This window comes from Haliaeetus albicilla, chromosome 14, assembly GCF_947461875.1.
Source record: "Haliaeetus albicilla chromosome 14, bHalAlb1.1, whole genome shotgun sequence".
Lineage (NCBI taxonomy): Eukaryota > Metazoa > Chordata > Aves > Accipitriformes > Accipitridae > Haliaeetus > Haliaeetus albicilla.
In genome coordinates this window covers 33,478,479-33,499,798 of record NC_091496.1, presented here as the reverse complement: position 1 = coordinate 33,499,798, position 21,320 = coordinate 33,478,479, and the positions used below count along the sequence as shown (strand labels likewise).

At 39.7% G+C, this 21,320-nt stretch overlaps 1 protein-coding gene across 1 annotated transcript in view; it reads left to right on the top strand.

Moving 5' to 3' along the window:
- The window catches only part of NELL2 (neural EGFL like 2), a 154,051-nt gene that overhangs the window by 44,959 nt on the left and 87,772 nt on the right, over positions 1-21,320 (top strand). Inside the window, exon 10 of the mRNA XM_069802231.1 lies at positions 19,253-19,344. Coding sequence (XP_069658332.1) covers positions 19,253-19,344 — 92 coding nt within the window. The remainder of the gene's footprint in view (positions 1-19,252; positions 19,345-21,320) is intronic.

The window sequence follows — 21,320 nt, the reverse complement described above, 5'->3', positions numbered from 1 at the left end:
AAGCCTCTATTTGAATCTTTGACCATGTTGGCAGATTTTGAAAACCTGATCCTCTGAAGTATGTTTTGTAACGTACCACCTGTGAATTGAGTTGGGAATTCTCCATCCGGATGTTAATGGGGAAGCGCTCACATCAATATGACTTCTTACAAAGTTGATTTTATTGACAAAGGTCAAGAAATGTGAATAAGCATATGGACACTGACCTTGTTGTACAGCATTGCTACTTCTTTCAATTAAGATACAGTTCTGGTACAGCACACTGTGAAGTTTACTCTGATACTGCCTTTTTGATATTCTTAATATTATCAAAGGCCTGTTAGCTTCCAGTGTTGTTAATTTGATGCCAGTATATAATTCAATTTATAACTGACATGCACACATATAACTCTCTTGACAAACTACCAGGAAAATGATTAGATAAAAAAATATAAATAAAAATTGCTTTTGAAAAATTATTCCTAATTTCATCTAGGTTATTTAAAGTGCCTTTAAAAAAAAAAAAAATCAATCAACTTTTAAAGTGGCCAAATCCCTGGGACCAAAGGACGGAGAGTGTAAATTAGAGTCCCGTTGGCAAGGTAGTTAAATTCCAGAGCGTAAAGAGTGGAGGGAATGGAGACTGCAGGACCCTCACTTACTCTCCAGGCCAGTTTGGTGGAAATGCTGAGTTGTCACTAGTTCATATATATATATGTGCCAGCTGTACCCTGTCTTCTTGGTGTCTTTAGCTCAGTGTCTGAGCTGATTGAGGTCAGTGTGCTCAGTGACCACGGTTCTTGCTGGAGGGGTCAAAACTGAGTTTCTCCATGTGGATAGGTTCCAAGAATACTTTTTTTTGCTTTTGATTCTGAGAACAATATCAGGGGATGTACCGTCTGACTAGATTATGCAGGGCGAACACAGATGGCTTATAATTGGGAAAACAGCTAATTAGGGTGTGCTGCTCAAGGAGCCACTATGCTTAGTATTTGACAATCAATCATAAATGCTGAGAAAAAGCGATGCCTAATACGCTGTTCTTTAGCTGGGTTTAGTATTTGTTTCAAGACAGAAGGTGTATGGATATATGGATATCTCTGTTCCCTTCCTGGTATTTGTGGTACCTTGTACCAGATGATGGGTTGTCTCTGCCAAACTGTCGTGTGAGTATCACTGCCCAGGCAGCGGTAGCTGTGGCAGCCCTGGCACCGTGTCTCTCCCAGGGCTTCTTCCTTTCTTCTGCTGGTGTTTGAACAAAGCCACCAAAAATGAAAAGAGTGGAGTCTGATTTAATGACAGCTGGCATAGAAGAGTGAAAGTGTACAGCACTTAAGCTTTTACAGTGACCAGCAAGCAGGCTTCCCAGGTTTTTGGTTTTATTTTGTTTGTTCTTTTCTTTTTTTTTTTTTTTTTTTCCTCCTCCCTGAGTGATTGAAGATGCATCCAGATGTCTGACTGGGAATGGCCTCTGATCAGCGCCGAACCCCCAGCCGTGCCTGGCGCTGCTTCAGAGCATGTTGGCTGGTTCAGGCCAAAATGGTGCCGTGATGTGTGCTGATGCTCAAACTGCATGGAGGATTACAGACTGTAATCAAGCATTTTTCAAGCTTGTTGTCATTTACTAGTTATGGACATCACCAGTTAGGCTCTCCTGACAGACAGTGAAAGAGGCTGGCACCTCCGGAGGGTACTTGGTGCTGAGAGGGGGCTGGAGGGGCTGGGATGAATCGCCTTCTGGAGGTGGACATCTCTTTCCATGGACTGTATAGGGAGCCCAGGCGATGAGATTAGATACTGAATTTTTAGACAGCTAAAGTTGTGAGGCTAATCGTTCCATCAATTAATGTAATGAATATCAGGTGTGTCAGATAGGAATGGAAAGTGCTGGATTTTTTTAAGCCTGGTTCTGACATTAAGCAGTTACGCTAAGAGACTTGGGGGAGCCTACCACACTGCCAAGCCCCAGGAATTGAATTTCAGCCCAGCCCAGCATTTACATATTTGACAGGGTGGCTTTGTTGTATCTTGTTTGATGACATTTTTAACACTTTAGAAATTTCAGCACAACTGACTCTTCATGTTGTTCTTAAATGTTTAGTTCAGGGAAGAACGCTTCGTAAGGATTGTTGTAGGGTTTTTGTTTGTTTGTTTGTTTTGGGATTTTTTTTTACCAATATTGTTTGACTTCGGTGGTTCTTGTGAGCCAAAAGAAAAAAAAAATCCCAAACTCTGACCTTCTCCCCTAACTCAGTACCTTTGCTTGAGGACATTCAGACAACTTGTTCTATTTTGTCTTGTGTGAAGGTCAATGCTGGTAGCATAAGGAATGGCAATGCATGCAAATTATCGTTGGGTTTTCTATTAGCCGTAATGGGCTAAAAAGCAATGATCTTCCAAGGCACATAAATCGGCCAGTGTGTTGGATATATGTTTCAGCTGCAGACAAGCTATTCAACACACAACTCAGTCCAGCTCCAGAGCATGCATACATCTTAGATCAATGGGAGCTTCCTGTGGAGAATTGTTTGGAGCTGGAAAGCAGACTACTTTCTTTTCTATTCCCAATGCAATTTTAAACCTATCTGAGAAAGTATGTGCAAGAGATCATTAAATTCTTTTCTCCTCTGCAGAGACAAATGCATTGTGTTGTGATGGGCACTGATACCCTATAAAGTATTGCTTTAGACCACAGACTTGGCTTAAGAAGTACAAGGATGGGTTCATTCATTTTAAGTGAATTCTGGAAGGACTGCCAATGTCTTAGTAGCCGAGACAATTGGTACTTGGTCAGCAAATCTTTTTATGGTAACGTTTTTATTAGTTGGTGTATTAACACTAAGGCATCACTTCCGATAGCTATGTGATGTATGTATTCTTTTTTTAAATGAAGCCAGTGTATTTTTAACAAACTAGCTGATTTTCATTTTTTTTTAAGGCCAGAAGTGATATTTATACCAGTATCTGGCACAGTAAGAATTCCCATCACAAAAGACTGATCTCCAGGAAGAAACTGTGCTCTTCTCATCACTGGCCTCCTCCCAGGGACACTGCAGACACTTACAGACCTAATCCCAAACTATTTAAATCTATCCCAAGAGATTTCAGTGGAGGTTAAAGTCTGAGCCATTATGTTCAAATCTGCAGGCTGTGTTTTTTCCATGCACTTGTTTTTTCTGAAACAGGACATTTGATGGTTTTCTGGTGCATTGTAGCCAAATCCACACTCTAACACAAGTATTTTAAAGCATATGTGAGAAGCATAGGGCTGTATTGGATCAGTTTACACTTCTGGCGCTAGCAGGCTTGGGGAGAGAGAGTGTAAAGGGTTTATATAACTCGGAAAGGATTTTTGTACAAAATAATTAAAACAAAAATATGGACAATGTAGCTCTTATAACATGCGTGGGTTTCTGATGCAGTGGTCTGTCTTGCTAGCTTACAGAAACTTTTAATTTTACAGTTAAGGTTAAGGGGATTTCCCCTCTTGCTCTTCATCATGCACTGATTTTTTTCCCCAAAGCCTCACACTCTTCTGCAAGCTTCAGCACTTGTAAGCTACTGACACAGAGAGCAGGAGCTGTAAAAGCCCATCTGCTTCTCGTTTGCACAGCAATGGGCCATCAGCAAGAGTTCAAAATTTTTATCTAGCAACTTAGGGGATATTGATTAAGCTTCCTCTGAAATTCATCATTTATCCGGGTGGATTGAAGCATTATGGACTTAAGCCTGCGCTGCTCACTAAGTTTCATCTTTTCACAAAACTGCCACCTTTTTTCTGGGCTGGGGGGGTGGCACCATCTTGCCTTAGGTGCCATCCACCAGTGGCAGGGTGGCACGCCAGCCTGTGCCTTGTTTGCCCAAGTGCCGGCGGAGCTTCTCCCGTGTTCAGCGTGGCACAGAGAAGAGGCTGCAGCTCAGAGAAAGGATGGAACGACAGGATTAGCGAGCGCTGACTGAGCAGGCCATCTTATCCTTGCAGTAAATCAGAAGAAGGGGCAGGCTGGAAAGCGAAGGCTGGCGGGGACACGACATGGGTCCGAGAGCTGCGGGGCAGGCGGCAGAGCAGGCATCGGTACTGGAGGAAGAAGAGGCAGTCTTCAGCAGTGAAGCAATGATTAGTCATTTATCATAGCTTTTTTAAAAAAATGCACACTTTAGAATATAGAGGAGAAGCAACATTCTGGCTAATGCAAAAGATTAGTGGCTTTTGATTATAAATATTTATATGTGGCTTTTTAAAGATACAAGTGCAAATAGAGCATAAATTCTGTTATTTTTAGTGGTTTTTTTTTTTAATATGAAAAATCAGATAAATTAACCTACTTCAGAATAGTACTAAAAGATATCTGGAATATAGCCGGCACTAGATTATTTCCTAGAGCCATGTTATTTATTATAACCTCCTATAGTCAACATGCAGAACTTCTGAATGTTATTTAGCATTTAGCAGAATAGTGTCCATTCAGCCTCTGCTTTCTGGATTTTCCATGCTGAAATGATTCACATCAACCTTATATCTCAGGCTTTTGAATCACGTACAACGATAATGCCACATTGTATTGACAGTTAAAAAGCATTATATACACACTTGTACTACTGAGATGAATGACGCTGTACTTCACTGCCCATTTATGCCATTTTATTACTTCAGCAAGTCAGTGTCTTCAAAAGAAAGGCAGTACTTATATTAATTTAGAAATAGGACGCACAAAATTTTTCTAAAGAAATATTTTGAAGGGAAGAAAATGTATCCTTGAACTCATGTAGGTCAATAAAATCAGTGGAGCTATTTTAGATTTACAAAGCTACAGTGGAAAAGCATAATTGATGCACGTGTCATTTGTGAATCCAGCATAGCTCCTACAGTCTGAGACTCGCAGAAGGGTTGAGGTTGGAATGCATCTCTGAAGGTTATCTGGTCCAACCCCCCAGCTCAAGCCGGGCCACCTAGACCTGGTTGCCCAGGACTGTGTCCAGACGGCTTTTGAATATCTACACAGATGGAGACTCCACAACCTCTCTGGGCAACCTGTGCCAGTGCTCGGTCACCCTCACAGTAAAAAAGTGCTTTCTTGTGTCCAAATGGATTTTCATGTGTTTTAATTCATGCCCGTTGCCTCTTGTCCTGTCACTGGGGACCACTGAGAACAGTCTGGCTCCCGCTTCTTCATTCCCTTCCATCAGGCGTTTGCACACATTGGGAAGATCTCCTCGGAGCCTTCTCTTCTCCGGGAAACGTAACATCTCAGGAAGCCGAGCACTGAGACGCTCTAAGAAATGTTTTGGGGCCTTTTCTGTGCTGAACTCAAAGCCAGCTGAAGGCAGTGGAAAGACTCCCCTTGGCCTTGGTAGGCAGGGCCAGTCTCACCCTTGACCCTAGCTGCTCTGCTATATTGTCCGCGGGAAAGCTATAGAAATTTTCAAACTACTCGTATACCAGAGCAATATATTTGGTTTATATCTGTTATATATCCAGTGGCAGAATTGTTGGGGGCTTTTCGGTGCAGAGCTTGTAGTCTCCAGTGGCAGTTGTTCTTTGTGAGGTGGGCAGTAAACCTCCGTCGGAAGGGAAACGCTGAGTCTTCTCACTTGCAGTTCCCTCCTGAGCAGGAAACTCACTCCTCATACATCTGTTGTTCAGTGTAAATTAAAATACAGCTTACAGTAAATTGAAATACAGCTTACCCTAATTGGACTTCTCAGAATATTTTGCTCCTACGTTTCCTTTTGTCCTTCCCCACATCCTTTGAATTTCATCGTTCCGCGTTAGCAGAGGAGGACTGGGGGATGCGGTGCACTGTGCCTCAGTCAGACTTTTCGTGCATCAAAGTGCAGCTCCCTCCTAGGTGAGCGGCTTCTTAGCTATTCTGGACCCCATGCATTATGGAACTCCACTGGAAGACTCTAGGTCTGGAGGCAATGCATCAGTATATGAGGAGAATTCCAGTTAATGGTAGAGCCATCCAGTTTTAGTCTTACTGTGTGCCTGAGGGATGAATTATAAAATAAAGTATGCTTAAGAAAATCCTTATTCATTACAATACATTACACTGTGTGTATAGCAACCTGCATTAAAGAAGAAATTGGAAGCTTGATATTGGTAATTTTATTGACAGAGAACTAAAAATATTTTTTACATGGGAAATTTTGCTGTAGGCTGTGCTCTGCTCTCCCCTGCTCTTCTTATAACCTATTTTGTCGAGGCTGTCTGGGAAGAGAACTTTTCCATTCCTTTTTTTCATTATGTTCTTACCAGGGAGTTCACAAAATATAAAACACCTGGAACATATTATTATTTTATTTTATTTCCAGCGCAAATAAAACATTAACATATGTTAGATATGGATATTTTGGCTTTCAGGCAGCTGGGAGTGGACAGATTGGCAGTGTTCCAGTCTCTAATAAGTTACTACCCTGACTTTAGTAACGCTGATTTCACTAGAATTTGCTTAGTCAGGTGGTAATGTAATAATAATAATAATAAAAAAACCTGTTCTATTTATAATTACAAAAATAATCTAGAATATGTGGATGTTCACGTGGCTATGCATTGATTTCAACATGTTTGTTCTCACCACTAATGTGTTAATGTCACTCTGCACCTGCATCACTGGATCGTGGTTGGGGTTTTTTTGTTTCTATTTTGGTGGGTTTTGTTTGTTTATTTTGGGGTTTGTTTTTCTTATTATTTTTTGGTCTCATATCCAGGAGCATGTTGCCAAATCAGCAGCTTGTAGCTGATGTTGTAGTTTCTGCCTGGAGCTTTTCCTCTGTAGATTTTGCAAATTTCTGTAGTACCTGTAACAATGATCTTTAATGGGCATGTGTTCTGAAAAGAGCAGAATTTGGCTTTAGCTAAAGACACCAAAACGACAGGTTTGGGACAAGGTCAAAGAAAAGTAACAAGTTGGAGGCAGAAGGCAGTGCATGGAGCTGAATAGAGCAAAATATCAAACCTCAACCAACCAAACAAGAGATTCATGGCTTGTTGAGAGCTGTACAGTTTTGCAAAGACCAGTTTGCACCTGATATACTCTTATTTGTAACAGGATTGCCACACTGACAAGGGTCATCTGAGTGGAAAGTTGGCCTAGGGGAGACACTGCTAGGAATGTAAAAGGCGGCACACGTACAGTTTTCTGACAGTGCCTATGTCATGTGAAATGAAAAAATTGGAAGGTTGCGAAGGCTGAAACTCAATAAATAAAATACTGACAAAACCCCACCACAAACCCATCAATAATGTGATGTTATTTCCCTGGCAGTCTAAGGAAGGGATGCTAAAATATGAGTGAAGTTGATTCAGTGAGATTAATATAAAATGATGTATACTCTTATCCTTTATTTGTCTTTTTGTAAAGATAATGATTTAAACCAGTGGCTTTCAGTCTTTTGGACTGCAGAAGTTTGAAATTTTTCCAGTGGAAACATGTAGTGAATAAAGCCTTCTACTGCTTGGCTTACTTCTCCTAGCCATCACTTGCAGATATCTGAAGTGTGATGTATTGACCTCCAGGCTGTTATCGATCACTGTTTCTACATCTGTCAGCTCATAAAATATATTTGGCTTCAAATAACGGCCACTTTGTCCCACGTGAGCCACAACTTTAAAATTGAAATCTCAGCAGATATGGTGTACCAGTCCTTTCTCATACTTTCCTCATCTGTTCCTTTCAAAACAATTATTTCAGTCCTCTTTATTTGAAGAGTTTCTGCTATTTGCTTTCTTCACCGTACTGGGTATAGCACTGTATCTACCACAATGATTTTCGTGGTTTTGTATCACTGTTCTGCATCTTTGCCAATATAGACAGTGTTATTACTAATTTTTGCCTTTTTGGAGGGGTTTTATTTGGTACCATTTTCCACTAAGGAGAAAGCTCTGTCCATTTGTTTGGGAGGGTGGTTGACCATCCATACTGCCTGTATGGAGTAGCTAACTAGTATTTTTTTCCTACTACTTGTTGAAATGATTTCTGTAACTTTCTGCTTGGAAATGAAAATTCTGATACTCCTCTGGTTGCTCTTGGAAGAAGTTTATGTAAACTTTTTTCAAGTATGATTTTGACTGTTTTCCCAGATTCCATTTTATTTGTAATTGATGACATTTGGTTAAAATCCTTGAAAATTATTTAACATCTAGATTTTTTTCCCTAACAGGTAAATAAATTTGAAGATGTTATTAGGTTTGTTGTTTCACATTGTCATGAGCTATTATGGTGAAGAAGAGCTTTTTTTGCCTTGCTTCTTTCTGATGGCCAGTATATACTTATATATAGTAGTGTTAGAATGGTATTACAGTGACATTGTTGTTTGATGTAATGAATTGGGGCAGAAAATGCCTGGTTTCAATTATCAGATTTTTTTTTTCCTGTCTGGAAAGCAAAGCAAGAAAATATGCTTACCTCATCTAGGAAATAGGCACATACCTATTATTTCTAGTGAGGGAGTGCATCAAATACTTTGAAGGTAGGAAAGATGAACTGGCATGATTCTCCCTAAATCGTTATTACTTTGACAAAGAGATGTAAATTGAGGTATTATTTCCTTAAGATGTTTCTTCGGGTTATATTTGTATTCACCAAAGTGCAGCATCCTCTCTAGGCACATTTTGCAGGCTTGTGAAGAGGGAGGTTGTTTTGTAGGTGTTGCCATCATGCCATAAGCTTTGTTAGATCCTCAAGGCACCTAAATGAGAAATCAAATCTGAGTATAGCATAAAAGAGTTAACAGTCTTGCATATGGTTGTTGTGAGTTCTCAGACAGGCTTCTTAATAGTAGTAGAATATGATTTAAGAATGCTTAAATCTTGTCCAACATCTTCTGTGGCTCTGTATGTATAGAGTTGGTAGTATGGTTTAAGCACCTAACCACTAATTTTTCATTTTACTGATTCTGCAGTATTTTACTGCAGAGTTGCTATGAAGAAATGTGGGAATAAGTGAATACATTTTTAAAAAAGAGAAAATTAAAATAAACATATAAATAAAGGAATCGCATCCTCTTTTTCATGCATCGGTTCAACCAGCTTGATTCACATATTTGCACCTTTGCTCCTGTTCCCGGTGTGACATCTTGAGTCCCATGAAAACTCAATGGAAATAACTGGTTGATTCTTACAGTGTGGGCAAACAGATTAAAAATCCTCACCTTGGCTTCTGCCGTACTCTGAAAACTAGTCTGTATGTACCTTGCAACAGTCTTTTATCATCTAGGAAGCTATTTACCACTACTGTTTAAAGCAAGTCCCAATCATTCTTTCTTGCTGACAATTGATCATGGACAGCAAGAGCCCTGTCCTTCGTTCTTTCCAATAAAATTCCATGTTTTGAAGTCTAACTTCTAAACATATGTGGACAGATGTCAAGGTCTGTTAAATAAAATCCTAAGGTGGCTGTTGAAATAAAATATTTTGTGGAACAGAAGAAACTGTCTCCCTTGGGGAATGACAGCCCTTTGCATTTTTTCCCCTGCCAGAAGTTTGAAGGTCATATTGCAAAACACACTGGATGCTGCCTTTTAGAGTGCAGTTCTTAGCAGACCATGGTTGACTTGGAAGTGGGTAGATGCAGTGAGCAAATTTATTTAAGTAGCTGTACTTGTTATCCCTATTAATTATTTGTACTACCTTAGTACAAATAATTAAAACCCTGCTGTTACGAAGAGCCATCAGTCTAGTTACTGTACACACAAAAGACAGTCCTCTGTTCTGCAGGGTTTGGCAATTTAAGTGTAAGAGAAGAGGGTAAGACACTGGATATAGAGAAGAAGATGCGGGGAAAGGGAAAACTAAAATAAATGAGTCATTGTCCTGTCAGGCTTCTCTCTCAGGTGTGTCTCTGCACTTCTGGCGAGGCGTTCTGGAGCTCTGACCTAGAGCTGTTGGCACTGTGGGCTATACCTTGTTTCATAGTCAGGATTGTGTCCTGCATACATACCGAGTTACTGATATTTATTCAAGATTTGAAAAATTTTTCTTTTTTCTTTCTCTCAAGATGTTTACTCCTATTGTGTTAGCATTGTTTAACCATTATGGTTGTTTGCTCCTCACATTTATTGTGGAAATACTGAAGTATTCCCCATGTATTGAGGTGATGTGATCACAGGTGGGTTCATTTTCTCAGTCCCAATAAAGTTCCCTCTAAGAAAACTAGACTGTTCCACAGGAAAGACAGTACTTGTTCTTGCTGGGACAAGACCCCAAATTTCTTATCTGTCAAGTTTGATCATCATATGTCCACTGTTCCTTTACAATTCTACTAAATATCCATACTAGATCTCTGCAGCTAAAGAAAGCAAGGTCTTTGCTAATAATATATTGAAAACAAATTCAAGAATTTGTCAATGCAAACTGCTGTTTTTCTCTCGGGTTTTCAAGGACTTGAAAAAAATGAAAACCACTGAGAACAGGTTTCATAAAATTCATTAAGCTTTTTCTCTTAATGCCATTTAACCCAGTCCAGTCATTTCTGAGGTTCTTGGTAATGAAACAAATTACAGTTAAAGATGTACCTATTTCTTTTCTGTGCCATTGAAATTGCAGAATTGTACTTTGCCTTGTGCAGGTTTTATGCTAATAGGTGATAATTGAAAATGAAATCTTTTTTTTAACAGTGCTTTCTGATTCTTGGTTTCCATACAAAGGTAGTGGTAGACAAAGGAAAAGGAAAAAAAGTGAGTTGGCTGGCATCAGTAAGATGAAAGTATTGCAGCTCTCCTAGAGACTGGCATACACCACAGCCCCATATAGACAAACACCTGGTTGCACAAGCACGAGAAATCTGAGTCTAATGTCTGGAGAGGTCCCCCTGAAGACAATAGGAGTGTTAACATAGATATAATACATAATTTTTTTTGTATCATCAGTGACTCTGAGGCTTTCCCTCATTCATCTAGTTCCCAAACAAAAAAGGAAAAGGAATAGTCCCATTAACAGTTGGTATGAACTCTAGCTTACTGTTTTTCTGTGACTGGGTTGGAGCATCAACAGATGCACTCTGGAGAAATTAGCTATGACAAAGCAGAATCTGTGAACATCTGTTCCAGCCACTTTTACATTTTTAATTATTTCAAATCCTGAACTGACTTTAGACATGAAGTATTGTGTTGTTTGGGAATGCACAATGGATAATAGTAACTTCTGGCAACCTTGAGAAACAGGGGTGTGATGTCAGGGGTGCACAGGTTTCTATTTAAAGTTGTCTTTTGAAAAATTCCAACTCTATTGGTAGCACCTGATTTTTTTTTAGATTAGTTTTTGATTAAATGCTATTTGATAATGAATGATGAGAGTGAGTATATAACAAATTTGGAAAGCCCATTTGCATAACTGACTTTAATCAAGATTTCCAAAATGTGTTTACCTTGCTGTCTATGTTAAAAACCTTTCACTGAACTAATGCTAAGGACTTAGCTTAAGAACGTTAAGTAGAGTTCTCTGGAGTGTTTGTGATTACGCCAACTAATCCTGTCATTCCGGCTGAAGTGAGGGAGGAAGATGATGCATCTCGGAAGAGGGACGGGAGGATGGGCAGATTCCTTATGCGGGAACAAAAACGCTTGGAGGAAGAGTTGGGAGGATGAAACCCTGTTCAGTTGCTGGGTGGACCTTGATGCAGGTGCTTGGAAAGAACTGAGATCTAACAACAGCAAGAGATGCGGTGCTCCATCTGTGCACTAATCCGCTCCTGGGAACGTCTAAACACATTAGACCGGCCTGTGCCATAATGCAAATAAGGCATACGTGATTATTACTGTAATATCCAAGTTAACAAGGGGCTGCCATTTGTAGGGGAAGTGAAAGCACTTGGATTAGGGAGGAAAGTAAATACAGTAAAATGGAGCTATGTGATGCCAGGTCACAAGAAGTCGTGCCATCACCATGGAGGCTCGTGCAGTAAAGTCATGGTGCAGAATTTCTAGCTAAAGCGTCTGTGGAAATTGTTCTGGGCCAAGGAGAGTCTGGTTGAGAATGGGAGCATCAGCAGGGTCCCCAACAGTCACTCAGATACGGGCATAGTCTGTGGGTGCTTAAATAATGGGGCAAATTTTTGGAGAAGAAGCTGTTTGGAATCTCTGTGGCTTGGGAGCATGGAAATGTTGCCTCCAAGTGATTTTCACGCAAAGAAATGCCCCATTTACTATTTTGTGGTGAACTGAGTAGTTTTGCTATTTGCACAGGATGTATTTTAAGGCTGTCAAATGAAATGCTGTCAAAATCTCTGAAGGTGCAGCCATTCAGAGGTACTTGCCTTTTATTGAATATGCTCTCACGATCTGTGTCCGCAGAGATTGCAGAAAGCAACCATCTCACTAGTCATGGGCAGAAATGTGTCGTTGAAAGGTATGCATAATTGGTGCATGCTATTTTTGCTTGGCAAATCTGGGCAAAAATATGGGTAGTATCCCAATATGCTTTATTTCTTCCCCCTGCCCTGTTTGAAGTCTCTGTGGAGCAGAGTAAGAGTTACCCCATGTAAAGGGCTGTTGCAGGAGTAGGTGTCCTCCCTCATTGCATCCGTGGGTGGTCTTATGGCATGGCAATGGAGAATGGAACCTGCTTTTTATATAGTAAATTAATGCTGATGGGTGATAACCGTTTACCTCTCAGATTTTAAATAGTGACTCAAAAGGGTGCAGGTCTTTAGCAGTTCTTCATTAGTTCAGAAATTCCCACCACTCAGTCCTAATCAATTAATTGGATTTCATCTTCCATATGGATCCCTGTGACTTGAGGCTTTCTGATGGGTGTATGTGCAAGTTTAAGCATGTCATGAAGTATAAGGTGTTTTAGGGAGGTGTGTATTTATTTTTCTACACTGCACAATTTTCCTCTTAACAAAGTTTTGAGAAAAGCACCTTTTACAGTTATCCCAGCAGTCCAGCTGAGAGAAGGTGGAACTGAAGCAGAAATTTCCCCATCATTAGTAGCTGTCGGAGTTTGATAAAATACCTATTTGCACCTTTACTAAGATACAACTATGTCACTACTGTTGTGAATAGCTTACATAAGGAGTCCATCAAATAATGTCTAATACCACCTTTATGAGGATTAAGTGGGCACGTAATGTTTGCATTGGAGTTCTTTTTGTCTTGCAGACTGTTGTGCTATTTATAAACCTTTAATATAATTGTAATACAGTGGTCATATAATTAATATTAACCTTAATTGCTTTTCTTCTCTTGACGCCCTCTAAGGCTTTTGTCTTGGCATTTGATTTTATTGTTTCACATTTTGCTGCAAAAGTTGCTTGAGTATCGGGTGGCCAACATAGTTAATTCAGCATAAAATGGATGGGCATTTTGATCGCTTTGGTCATGTCCAAGTTTTCAAAATCCTATGCTTAGTCCAAAATATTCCAGTTCTGTTTGACAAGCAGAATATGGTTCATTGCTCTAAAGTCAAAGTTATGCATGTCTGTCAGTAGAAATATTTTGGCTGCCATATTTAACCAAGCTAAAGTTGCAGTATGGGTAGCAATAATGCCATTTTTAAGGGAAGCTGACATCAAACACGTTGTCCAGATTGGATCTTTGCTTAACTGGAGACAGCTCCCTTTGTGCAATGTGATGTCTGTTGGCTTTGATTGGTTGCAAGCTCTTTCCCAGACTCCCTGTCCAGCAGCCGACTTTAAAAGTTTTACTTCATCTGTCAGGTCTGTTTGCTTCAGCAAAACAGAGTTTTTAGTCACATTTCGATGTGCTTTTTCAGTGTTCAGATTGCTTTTTTTAGTCTTTAAAGACACCTCAAGGAGCCCTCATTCTAGGGCTCAGATGAATTCTACAGAAGACTTCCCAGCAAGAACACACGGGATAGATGAATTATGTCATTTCCCCATAGTAGTTGATGGAAATACAGGAAACATGAGAAGTAGGTGAAAGAATTTGTAATTTTAGATTGACTCCTTGCCAATGTGACTAAACAGCCTGTTAGTGTTGTTGGAGGTGGCTCACACGGCAGATGCTCTTAAATGATTGTAAAAGTACTGTAGAACAACGAGTTCGTGTTTTCAGTGTAATAGAGACATTTAGCATTTCTGTCTAACAAGAAATAAGATACAAATAGTAATTGATTCCTTATCATTAGGAAAATTCAAAACAGATTTTCTTTTTTTCAGCTGAGGAAGCAGAAGCATATATATGCAGCTTTTTAGCAGTGATTGACTGGAAAAATTAGCAATATATTTTCCAGCTTGAAATCTGGAATAATTTTGAATTGTTGAGGGGAGACGGCATGAAATGAAGCAAGTGTCCAGTCTCACTGACTGCAGTAACAGAGGAACTTGTACTTTCCAGAAAACGAGCAAAGAAATAATGCCCGAATCCCTGCAAAGATAAATGAGAAAGGGTGAGACCAATGCCTAGTAATGGTGTGGCACTTGAGAGAGAAATTAATGAAAGGTGACCATTATCTCTGTGTGTATTTCTAAGGATAAAGCCACACAGAGGTTTTGCACTATGTAAGCTTGCAAAGTAGGATTAATGGGACTTACACAATGCCTAAGCCTCGATCTCTGAAGAGTGGAAAATGTAATCAAGGAGATTCCAAGGAGGAAGTTGGAAAATTAAATGAACAAGACAGAGGGTTTTTTGGTATGCTAATTTTTGGTGGGTTTTTTCCCCCTCACAAACCACCATATGTGAACAAAGAATGCAGCGACATAGACTTAACTACCAGATTTAATTCTTATATGCATAATTGCTGACAAATTTCACAAAACTTCAAGTCACATCTGCCACTCCTAGGGCAGTTATGAATACAAGAAAGTAAAGTGGTTTGAGGACTTCTCCAATGACCCAAACTTTCTGCTTTTCCTTGGTGATGAGTCTGAATCAAAATCAGCTTAGATACCACAGGGAAGTGTACATGCATTTCTCAGAGGACGGCATACACAATCTAGATAGCAAAGGTGATAAATACAGAAGTGAGAAAATGTACTAAATGACATCCTGTGAACTCAGGGAACAGAAGGCAAGAGTTAGCTGGGTCATGGATTTTGCATGGACATTTTAAGAAATGCAGAAGGAAAGTGCCATTTGGAAGCCAGTGGGAAGAAGAAAGGGTTGTGAAACAGAAGTGCTGGTTTGACAAACTGTTGATAATTCACTGAGCGAACGCAACAGCCAGTGGGCTCCTGAGCGATTCCTTTCACTGGTTGAATATGGAGAAGATGCCATGTTATCACAATGTGTTAAATGGTACTACAGGGAATAGTTGTATTATCACTACTCCTGTGTAAATTAATAGTGGGGATATAAGCAGACCTTGCTGATAATCTTGTAATATTTGATCACCTTTTGTATACAAATATATTGAGAGTAGTCAAACTTCCTAGTGGGTTTTGTAGACTACCTGTTTCATCTTCTGAGAAAAACGTGCTTTGAAAAACATACGTTGTTTTAGGTACTGGGGGGATGTGCCGGTTTGATGGCAAGAGGAAATGGTTGATGTAATTCAGCTGTAGATGAAATCCGACATAGGAAATAACTATCGAGTTCTGGCACAACTAATCATCAGGTAATTTCTTGACTGTGACTCAGTCTGTCGAATAAAAGGACTTAGGAAGATGAAAGATGATATGTTTCCCCAGCGACATACCAATCACAAACTAATCACAGTATCCTGGGAAGCATCTAGCCAAGCAGAAATTAAATCCGGACTTTCCAATTACACAATTCTAGTCCAGATGTTCATGTTGTTGAAATATCTTTATTTCTAAAGGAAAATAAAGATGTGAAACACCACCATCATGGGATGTGTACTGGCTGTGACAGTTGCTGTCAGGAGGCAGGAGAAATGTTCTGTTCCACACTGCCTGGGATGTGGATCCCGCTGTCTTAGGAGGAAAGTGGGACAGAAGAAAATTGGTAGCTTTGTCTTTCTAGAAATCTTTCCAAGTGTGCTCAGTGCTCACCTAACTGGACAACCTTGGAGTAAAAGTTTTTAGAAGCCTCCAGGTAGCTTGATGAAAATGTGCCCTTTGCTGTCTGGCAGGATGCCTCCTCTGTGGGCAGCGGAAGAGCAGGCTGGCAAGGGAACAGGGAAGAGACAGAAGCATTTATGGGAGTATTGGAGAAGAAAAGACAGTGTGCACTGGCAAACTTAGACCATTACTAAACCCACTGGTATCTGTCTTGTTAAATAAATGTGAAGCAAGTGGTACTGGCATAGATGAAGTGGCCCACGTGATTTTTGTAAGCTCATTTGGCTCAATTAGCGTAGATAAGAAGAGAAAAACTAAGTGATAGTGCTCGGAATTAGAGCTTCAGAGTGTACCTTAGTTCTTGCTGCATTTTAATGGAAGGAGCTGCCCAAATATGGTGGAATCCTTCATGTTTTAGAGAACACTAGTAGGAAAGAAATAATCCAGGTACTGTTGATTTTGAAGACGTTTAAGAAGAAATGTCCCTTTTGAATGTGGTCAATGAGAGCAGCAGTCCATAAGAAGACATGCCTGGGCTTGTGTTCAGATTATTCAGGTTAACAGGGTTTCAATTTAGTTTTTCAATTGGCCATTTATTGTTTGTTGGGTTTTCTCGCTTTTCTTAAACATAGTTGGGTCGTTCTGTATAGGCAGGTCCCTGATACCTGGGGGCATTATAACCTTGCTGACAAAGCCACAGCAAAATCCAGTACCTGGAAATGTTTATTTGGGGGAATTCAATGAAAGAGATGTAATTTTCTTAGCTGCATGATGGCCAGGTGTTGTGGTTGTGGAGGTGGAGATGCGAGCGTCTGTGATTCACTGCTTGAAACTTCTGGGACCCACACAAGCAAGTGTCTTTAAAGATGCACTCTGCCTTTGAGAAACAATCTTCGAGTGTATGAAGACACAAGGGAAAGGGGCAAGGTCTGTCTAGGCAGAGCTGTCTCTCACAGCCCCAGAATCTGTAAGGTTTTCTTTTTTCCAAGGCTTTGTGGAGAAGACTTGATTTTCTTGCTGAAAGCAAGTGTTTGCGATACTGCTTCCTTGCATTACGATGGTTTCATGTGCCAAGAATTCTGAAGGTTGTTGGTGGAGTCAAGAAATAACTTCGTGATTTCACACTAGGCTGGATGTGTTCTTTGCTGTGTACATTATTTTCTAAGTTTTTTTCTGAAGAATCAGAGGTTTGTCGCCATTGGTAAGGTGACTGGATTCAGTGGACTACGCTTTGAGGTAATATGGATACTGGATAATTTGTTATTTATTTTTTTTTTAAGATGCCTGGGTGGTCTTATTCATTTGTTAAGTGTATTTTGGCTTCAGGAGAGTGTTTTCTTCCAAGACAGAATGACGGTGATTTTGATGTCTTTTGTCTTCCCTGTGAACAGGCATAGTCTGCCTGTTGGAAACATGAGGATGTTATCAGTCCGTTGCCATTGTGTGGTCCTCAGGCATTGCCATACTTCGTTTTTCCTGTCACATGTAGTTCTTAGAAGCTTGAAATGTATGGAGCAAGGGAAAGGGCTTAATATATGAGTATTTCAGTTTAGTGTCATGGCCTGTAATACATAGGAGATGATATATATGACTGGATGATTGCCTTGTCCTGTCCACATGCAAGATCTGCTAGTCCTCGGTAAAGATTTAGATAGATTTTTTTTTCCACATACTTCCTTCCAGAAGAGCTTGTTTTCTGGGAGAGGAGAGAGGCACTGTATTGAGCTTTTCTGACTCTTTGTGACCTTTCTTTGTGGATGTTGTACAAACTTTCTCATTCTGTTAGCCCTAGGACTCTCTCCTGTGGCTCTTTTCTGTACTTTCTTTATTAAGTCTGACTGCAAACTCTGCTATTCATGGGATTCGGAATGTTGCAACGTGCTGTGATATTACTTCTTGAAAGTGCTATGCAGGCCTATATCACACAAGATACTTTATATTTTATTTGGTATAACACATATTTTGGAATTTGAAAAAAGCTTTTTTGTCACTATGGCCATCACATCTTTTTCAACAACAGTTCCAAGAGTTGTCTTTTTGCATGCTGACAAAGTAGTAAGTTTGTAAAATCAAGGAGCTGCAAGTTAAAAAAAAGAAAAAGTAAAGGAGAATTGAAAATAACAGCAGTAATGGTAATTAATATAGGTCATGCAATAAAAACTCTTGTACTTTTAGATATTTTAAAATTGTCTACAAATTGTTGTCTATTTAAACAGAATAGATAAATCTCTGTGAATGAATTGTAGTATAATTGATTTACATCTCCAAATCAATGATTAGCAAATTACACCTCTAACATGTAATCTAGAACTTGAAAGCGGTAACCTACTCCTGTTATTTCATGATTATGCTTACTTGATGAGCCTTGACTGTGTCCTAAGCAACAGAGACAGACATCCGATTTTCTATACCTAGCAGTTACATTACTTAGCCTTTATACTTTGCATAATGTAATTGCAGTAATGGACCCATTAAAAAAAAAAAAAGTAAGACAGTTTGCTGTGAAGATATTTTCTGTAACCCTTAAATACCAAATAGGAACTTTAGTGAGCAATCCGGTATGAGCTGTGTCAGCACGCTGCTGTAAAACCCAGTACTGCCAGGGCACAGGAGTGGCACCAGCCTGGGTTATGGTATAACAAACACCCATCCAAGGGGAGTCATTTTGTCATTTGATCGTTGGAGACTTGATCCTATTCTGTTGGTGAGAAGAGAAAAAAAAAAAAAAGCAGTCACTGAAGGTCAGTTCCTGTACAATAAAATTAATGTGCTCTGATATACTTCAGCAGTAATGGTAAATAACCGGGATAATCAAGATACAAATATGTAGTGTTTAAATAACTGTGGGGGGTGATGAAACACCAAAGGGCTGTGATAACAAATGAATAGGTGGCTTCAGTGATCACCCTTCATCGTGCAACATCCTTATTCAAGAAACTGATTATCTATTAATGCCACTCACACTGCTCTCTCAGCTCCATTTTCCTTGTCGCCCCTGACCTGTGTTGCAGGCAGTCATAGCTCCCTTGGCGTGACCCGAGACACGTCTCTTCTGCCCTCTCAGTAGCTATCTGTGCTCCACAGCGCTTCAACAGCCTCTACCTTCTACTTATGTGTGCTTTTCTGGTTCTTTTGTGGTTTTTTTTTTCCTTCCTCTCTGATTTTTTTTTTTTTCTTGTGATATCCAGAGTCCTACAGGTGGGTTTAGAATATTCTTGCAGCTGATTCAATCTTTTTATTTTGAAATGCAGTTATCTTTAAGAAAATGTATCAACCCTATAAGCAGAGTACTAACACTTTTTTACAAAATCATTGTGTTTTTTCTTTTTATTTATTTTCTCCTGAAGCGGTGTGCATATTTGAAGGCAGAACCTACTTTGAAGGACAAAGAGAAACTGTGTATTCAAGCTCAGGGGACTGTGTTCTGTTTGAGTGCAAGGTAAGAATACTGTTGATGGGAAAAATATTTCTTGCATGTTAGAAATATCAAAGTCCCACTGAAAGAAACTCTTGAAATACAGACAGGTCTACCTTAGGAAGTGGCAACAGAAAAGGCATCTAAGGGGTCCTGTGTTTATTTTGTCTTACTGAGTTCCACATCAAATTTTGCAAATAAATTTACTTTGCATAGCTACAAGCTTTGATTACGCAGCTTGACAATCAAGCTGCATTCTTTCCTCCTTAGGTATCGTCTCCATCATCAGTAATAAAAACTCAGCAGACTACCTTATGCTTCCATTGGCACATGTGCAATGTTATTGTTCAAAATTATGTGCTCAGGTATGAGAGGTGCACAAATGTGATGGGGCCATAATTTGAAATTCAGGATAATTCTTAGAGGAAAAGCTAGATGAAAAAGAAAGAAAAGAGCTGGCACACCAGGTGTCTGGTATTTCTAGTGATGGAAATGAGGCAGGGTCGTTGTTTTATTTGTAAACAGAAATTGCCTGATGTTGAGTCAGTCTTGTCCTGCTGCACGGACAGAGTTGCTCTTCAGGCACAAATGCACTTTAAGGGCAAAATATACCCCAGGGACCCCAGGGTTGAGAATTACACAAACTGCTGCCGTGGGTCCTGCTTTGCCTCTGCGGGGGAGGGATGGGGAGGAATTCCCTCCGGTTAGAGAGCTGTGTCCTTCGGGGTGGAGTTGAAAACCTGAAGACACACTTCTAGGGCAGAGAAAGAGAGGAGAACAACTCCTCTGGCCATGCTGCAGCTATCTATCGGACCAGTTTCTGGAAATCTCAAAACTTTTTCATACAGCTATGAAAAAGTGTGTTTTACAAAGTAGAACCGAGGACTGTTGTCCTCCTGCTGTTGATTTTAATCTTTGTGAGCTTAATTCCTGGAGTAGGTGCTTTGAAACCCTTTTGAGAAAGGAAAGGAGAAGCTGACCAGAAATAATTTTGAATTCAGTCGTATGCTTTTCAGGACTGTGAGCTCGTATTTTTAACATGACACCTGGGACATGAATTTGGTGATTAGTCAATGGATATAATTAACAACCATCAAAAGTTATGTGGTGGTGCCTCGTGTTTCTTGCAGCTGGCAAGTACAATATTGTGAGAACAAAATGTCGCTGTTGGCTCTGCTGGTCTGCATTTTGTTGATTATACTTGTTTGCTGGTGGGCTGCCTGACTGTCCTGGTAGAAATATTAAGCAGCAACTTTGGCTGATTCAAATGCTGCTTTTTCAAGGACCGAAGTACATACAGTTTCTGCTGAACAGCCTTGCGAATGATAATTCGGAGCAGAAAACCTACATACTGTGAACTGTATTGGTCAGTTAGGTAGTCATAGGTGGGCGCTGTTTTATTACTACCAGAGTTCTCATAAAAGAACATGTTAATGACTCCAGCTCCAAGGTGTCTTAATAGGAATGGCACAAGTACTGATTTCGTGCTTGAAGGCTTATGATGGTGTTATCAAGGCAATATCGGGAATTTCTTCTTTTTGTCTGCTTGTAATTTTAAACATAATTTTTTGTTTTGTTTGGCTGCTGCAGTTGTGCCTGCTATAAGCACACACTTTTCTGTTTGAATATTATAAAACAAGTGAATGAAAAATTCTCTTCCAAATTAGAGTTTGTAAAAGAATTAAATGCAATCCAGGCTACTTTAATTGATATTATTTCTATCAAAGGTTGGGATTGTTTTTCTTTATTTTGTAGTGTTGCTGGGTTTTGCTTGTCCTGGTGTACAACACATCTGTGGCTGGTTTGCTTTACTGTATTATCAGGTTAGGGTTGGTTTCTCTGTCAAGATTATTTAAAGTAAAGTTTGAGCAGTAATTTTGATATTGGCCATTGTGTTCATGTTTCATCTTTATATTTCATGCTTTAAGAGGATTTATAATTAAATGCTAGACCCAAAATAATAATACATGCAATAGCATATGCATTATTTTAGGCACTTT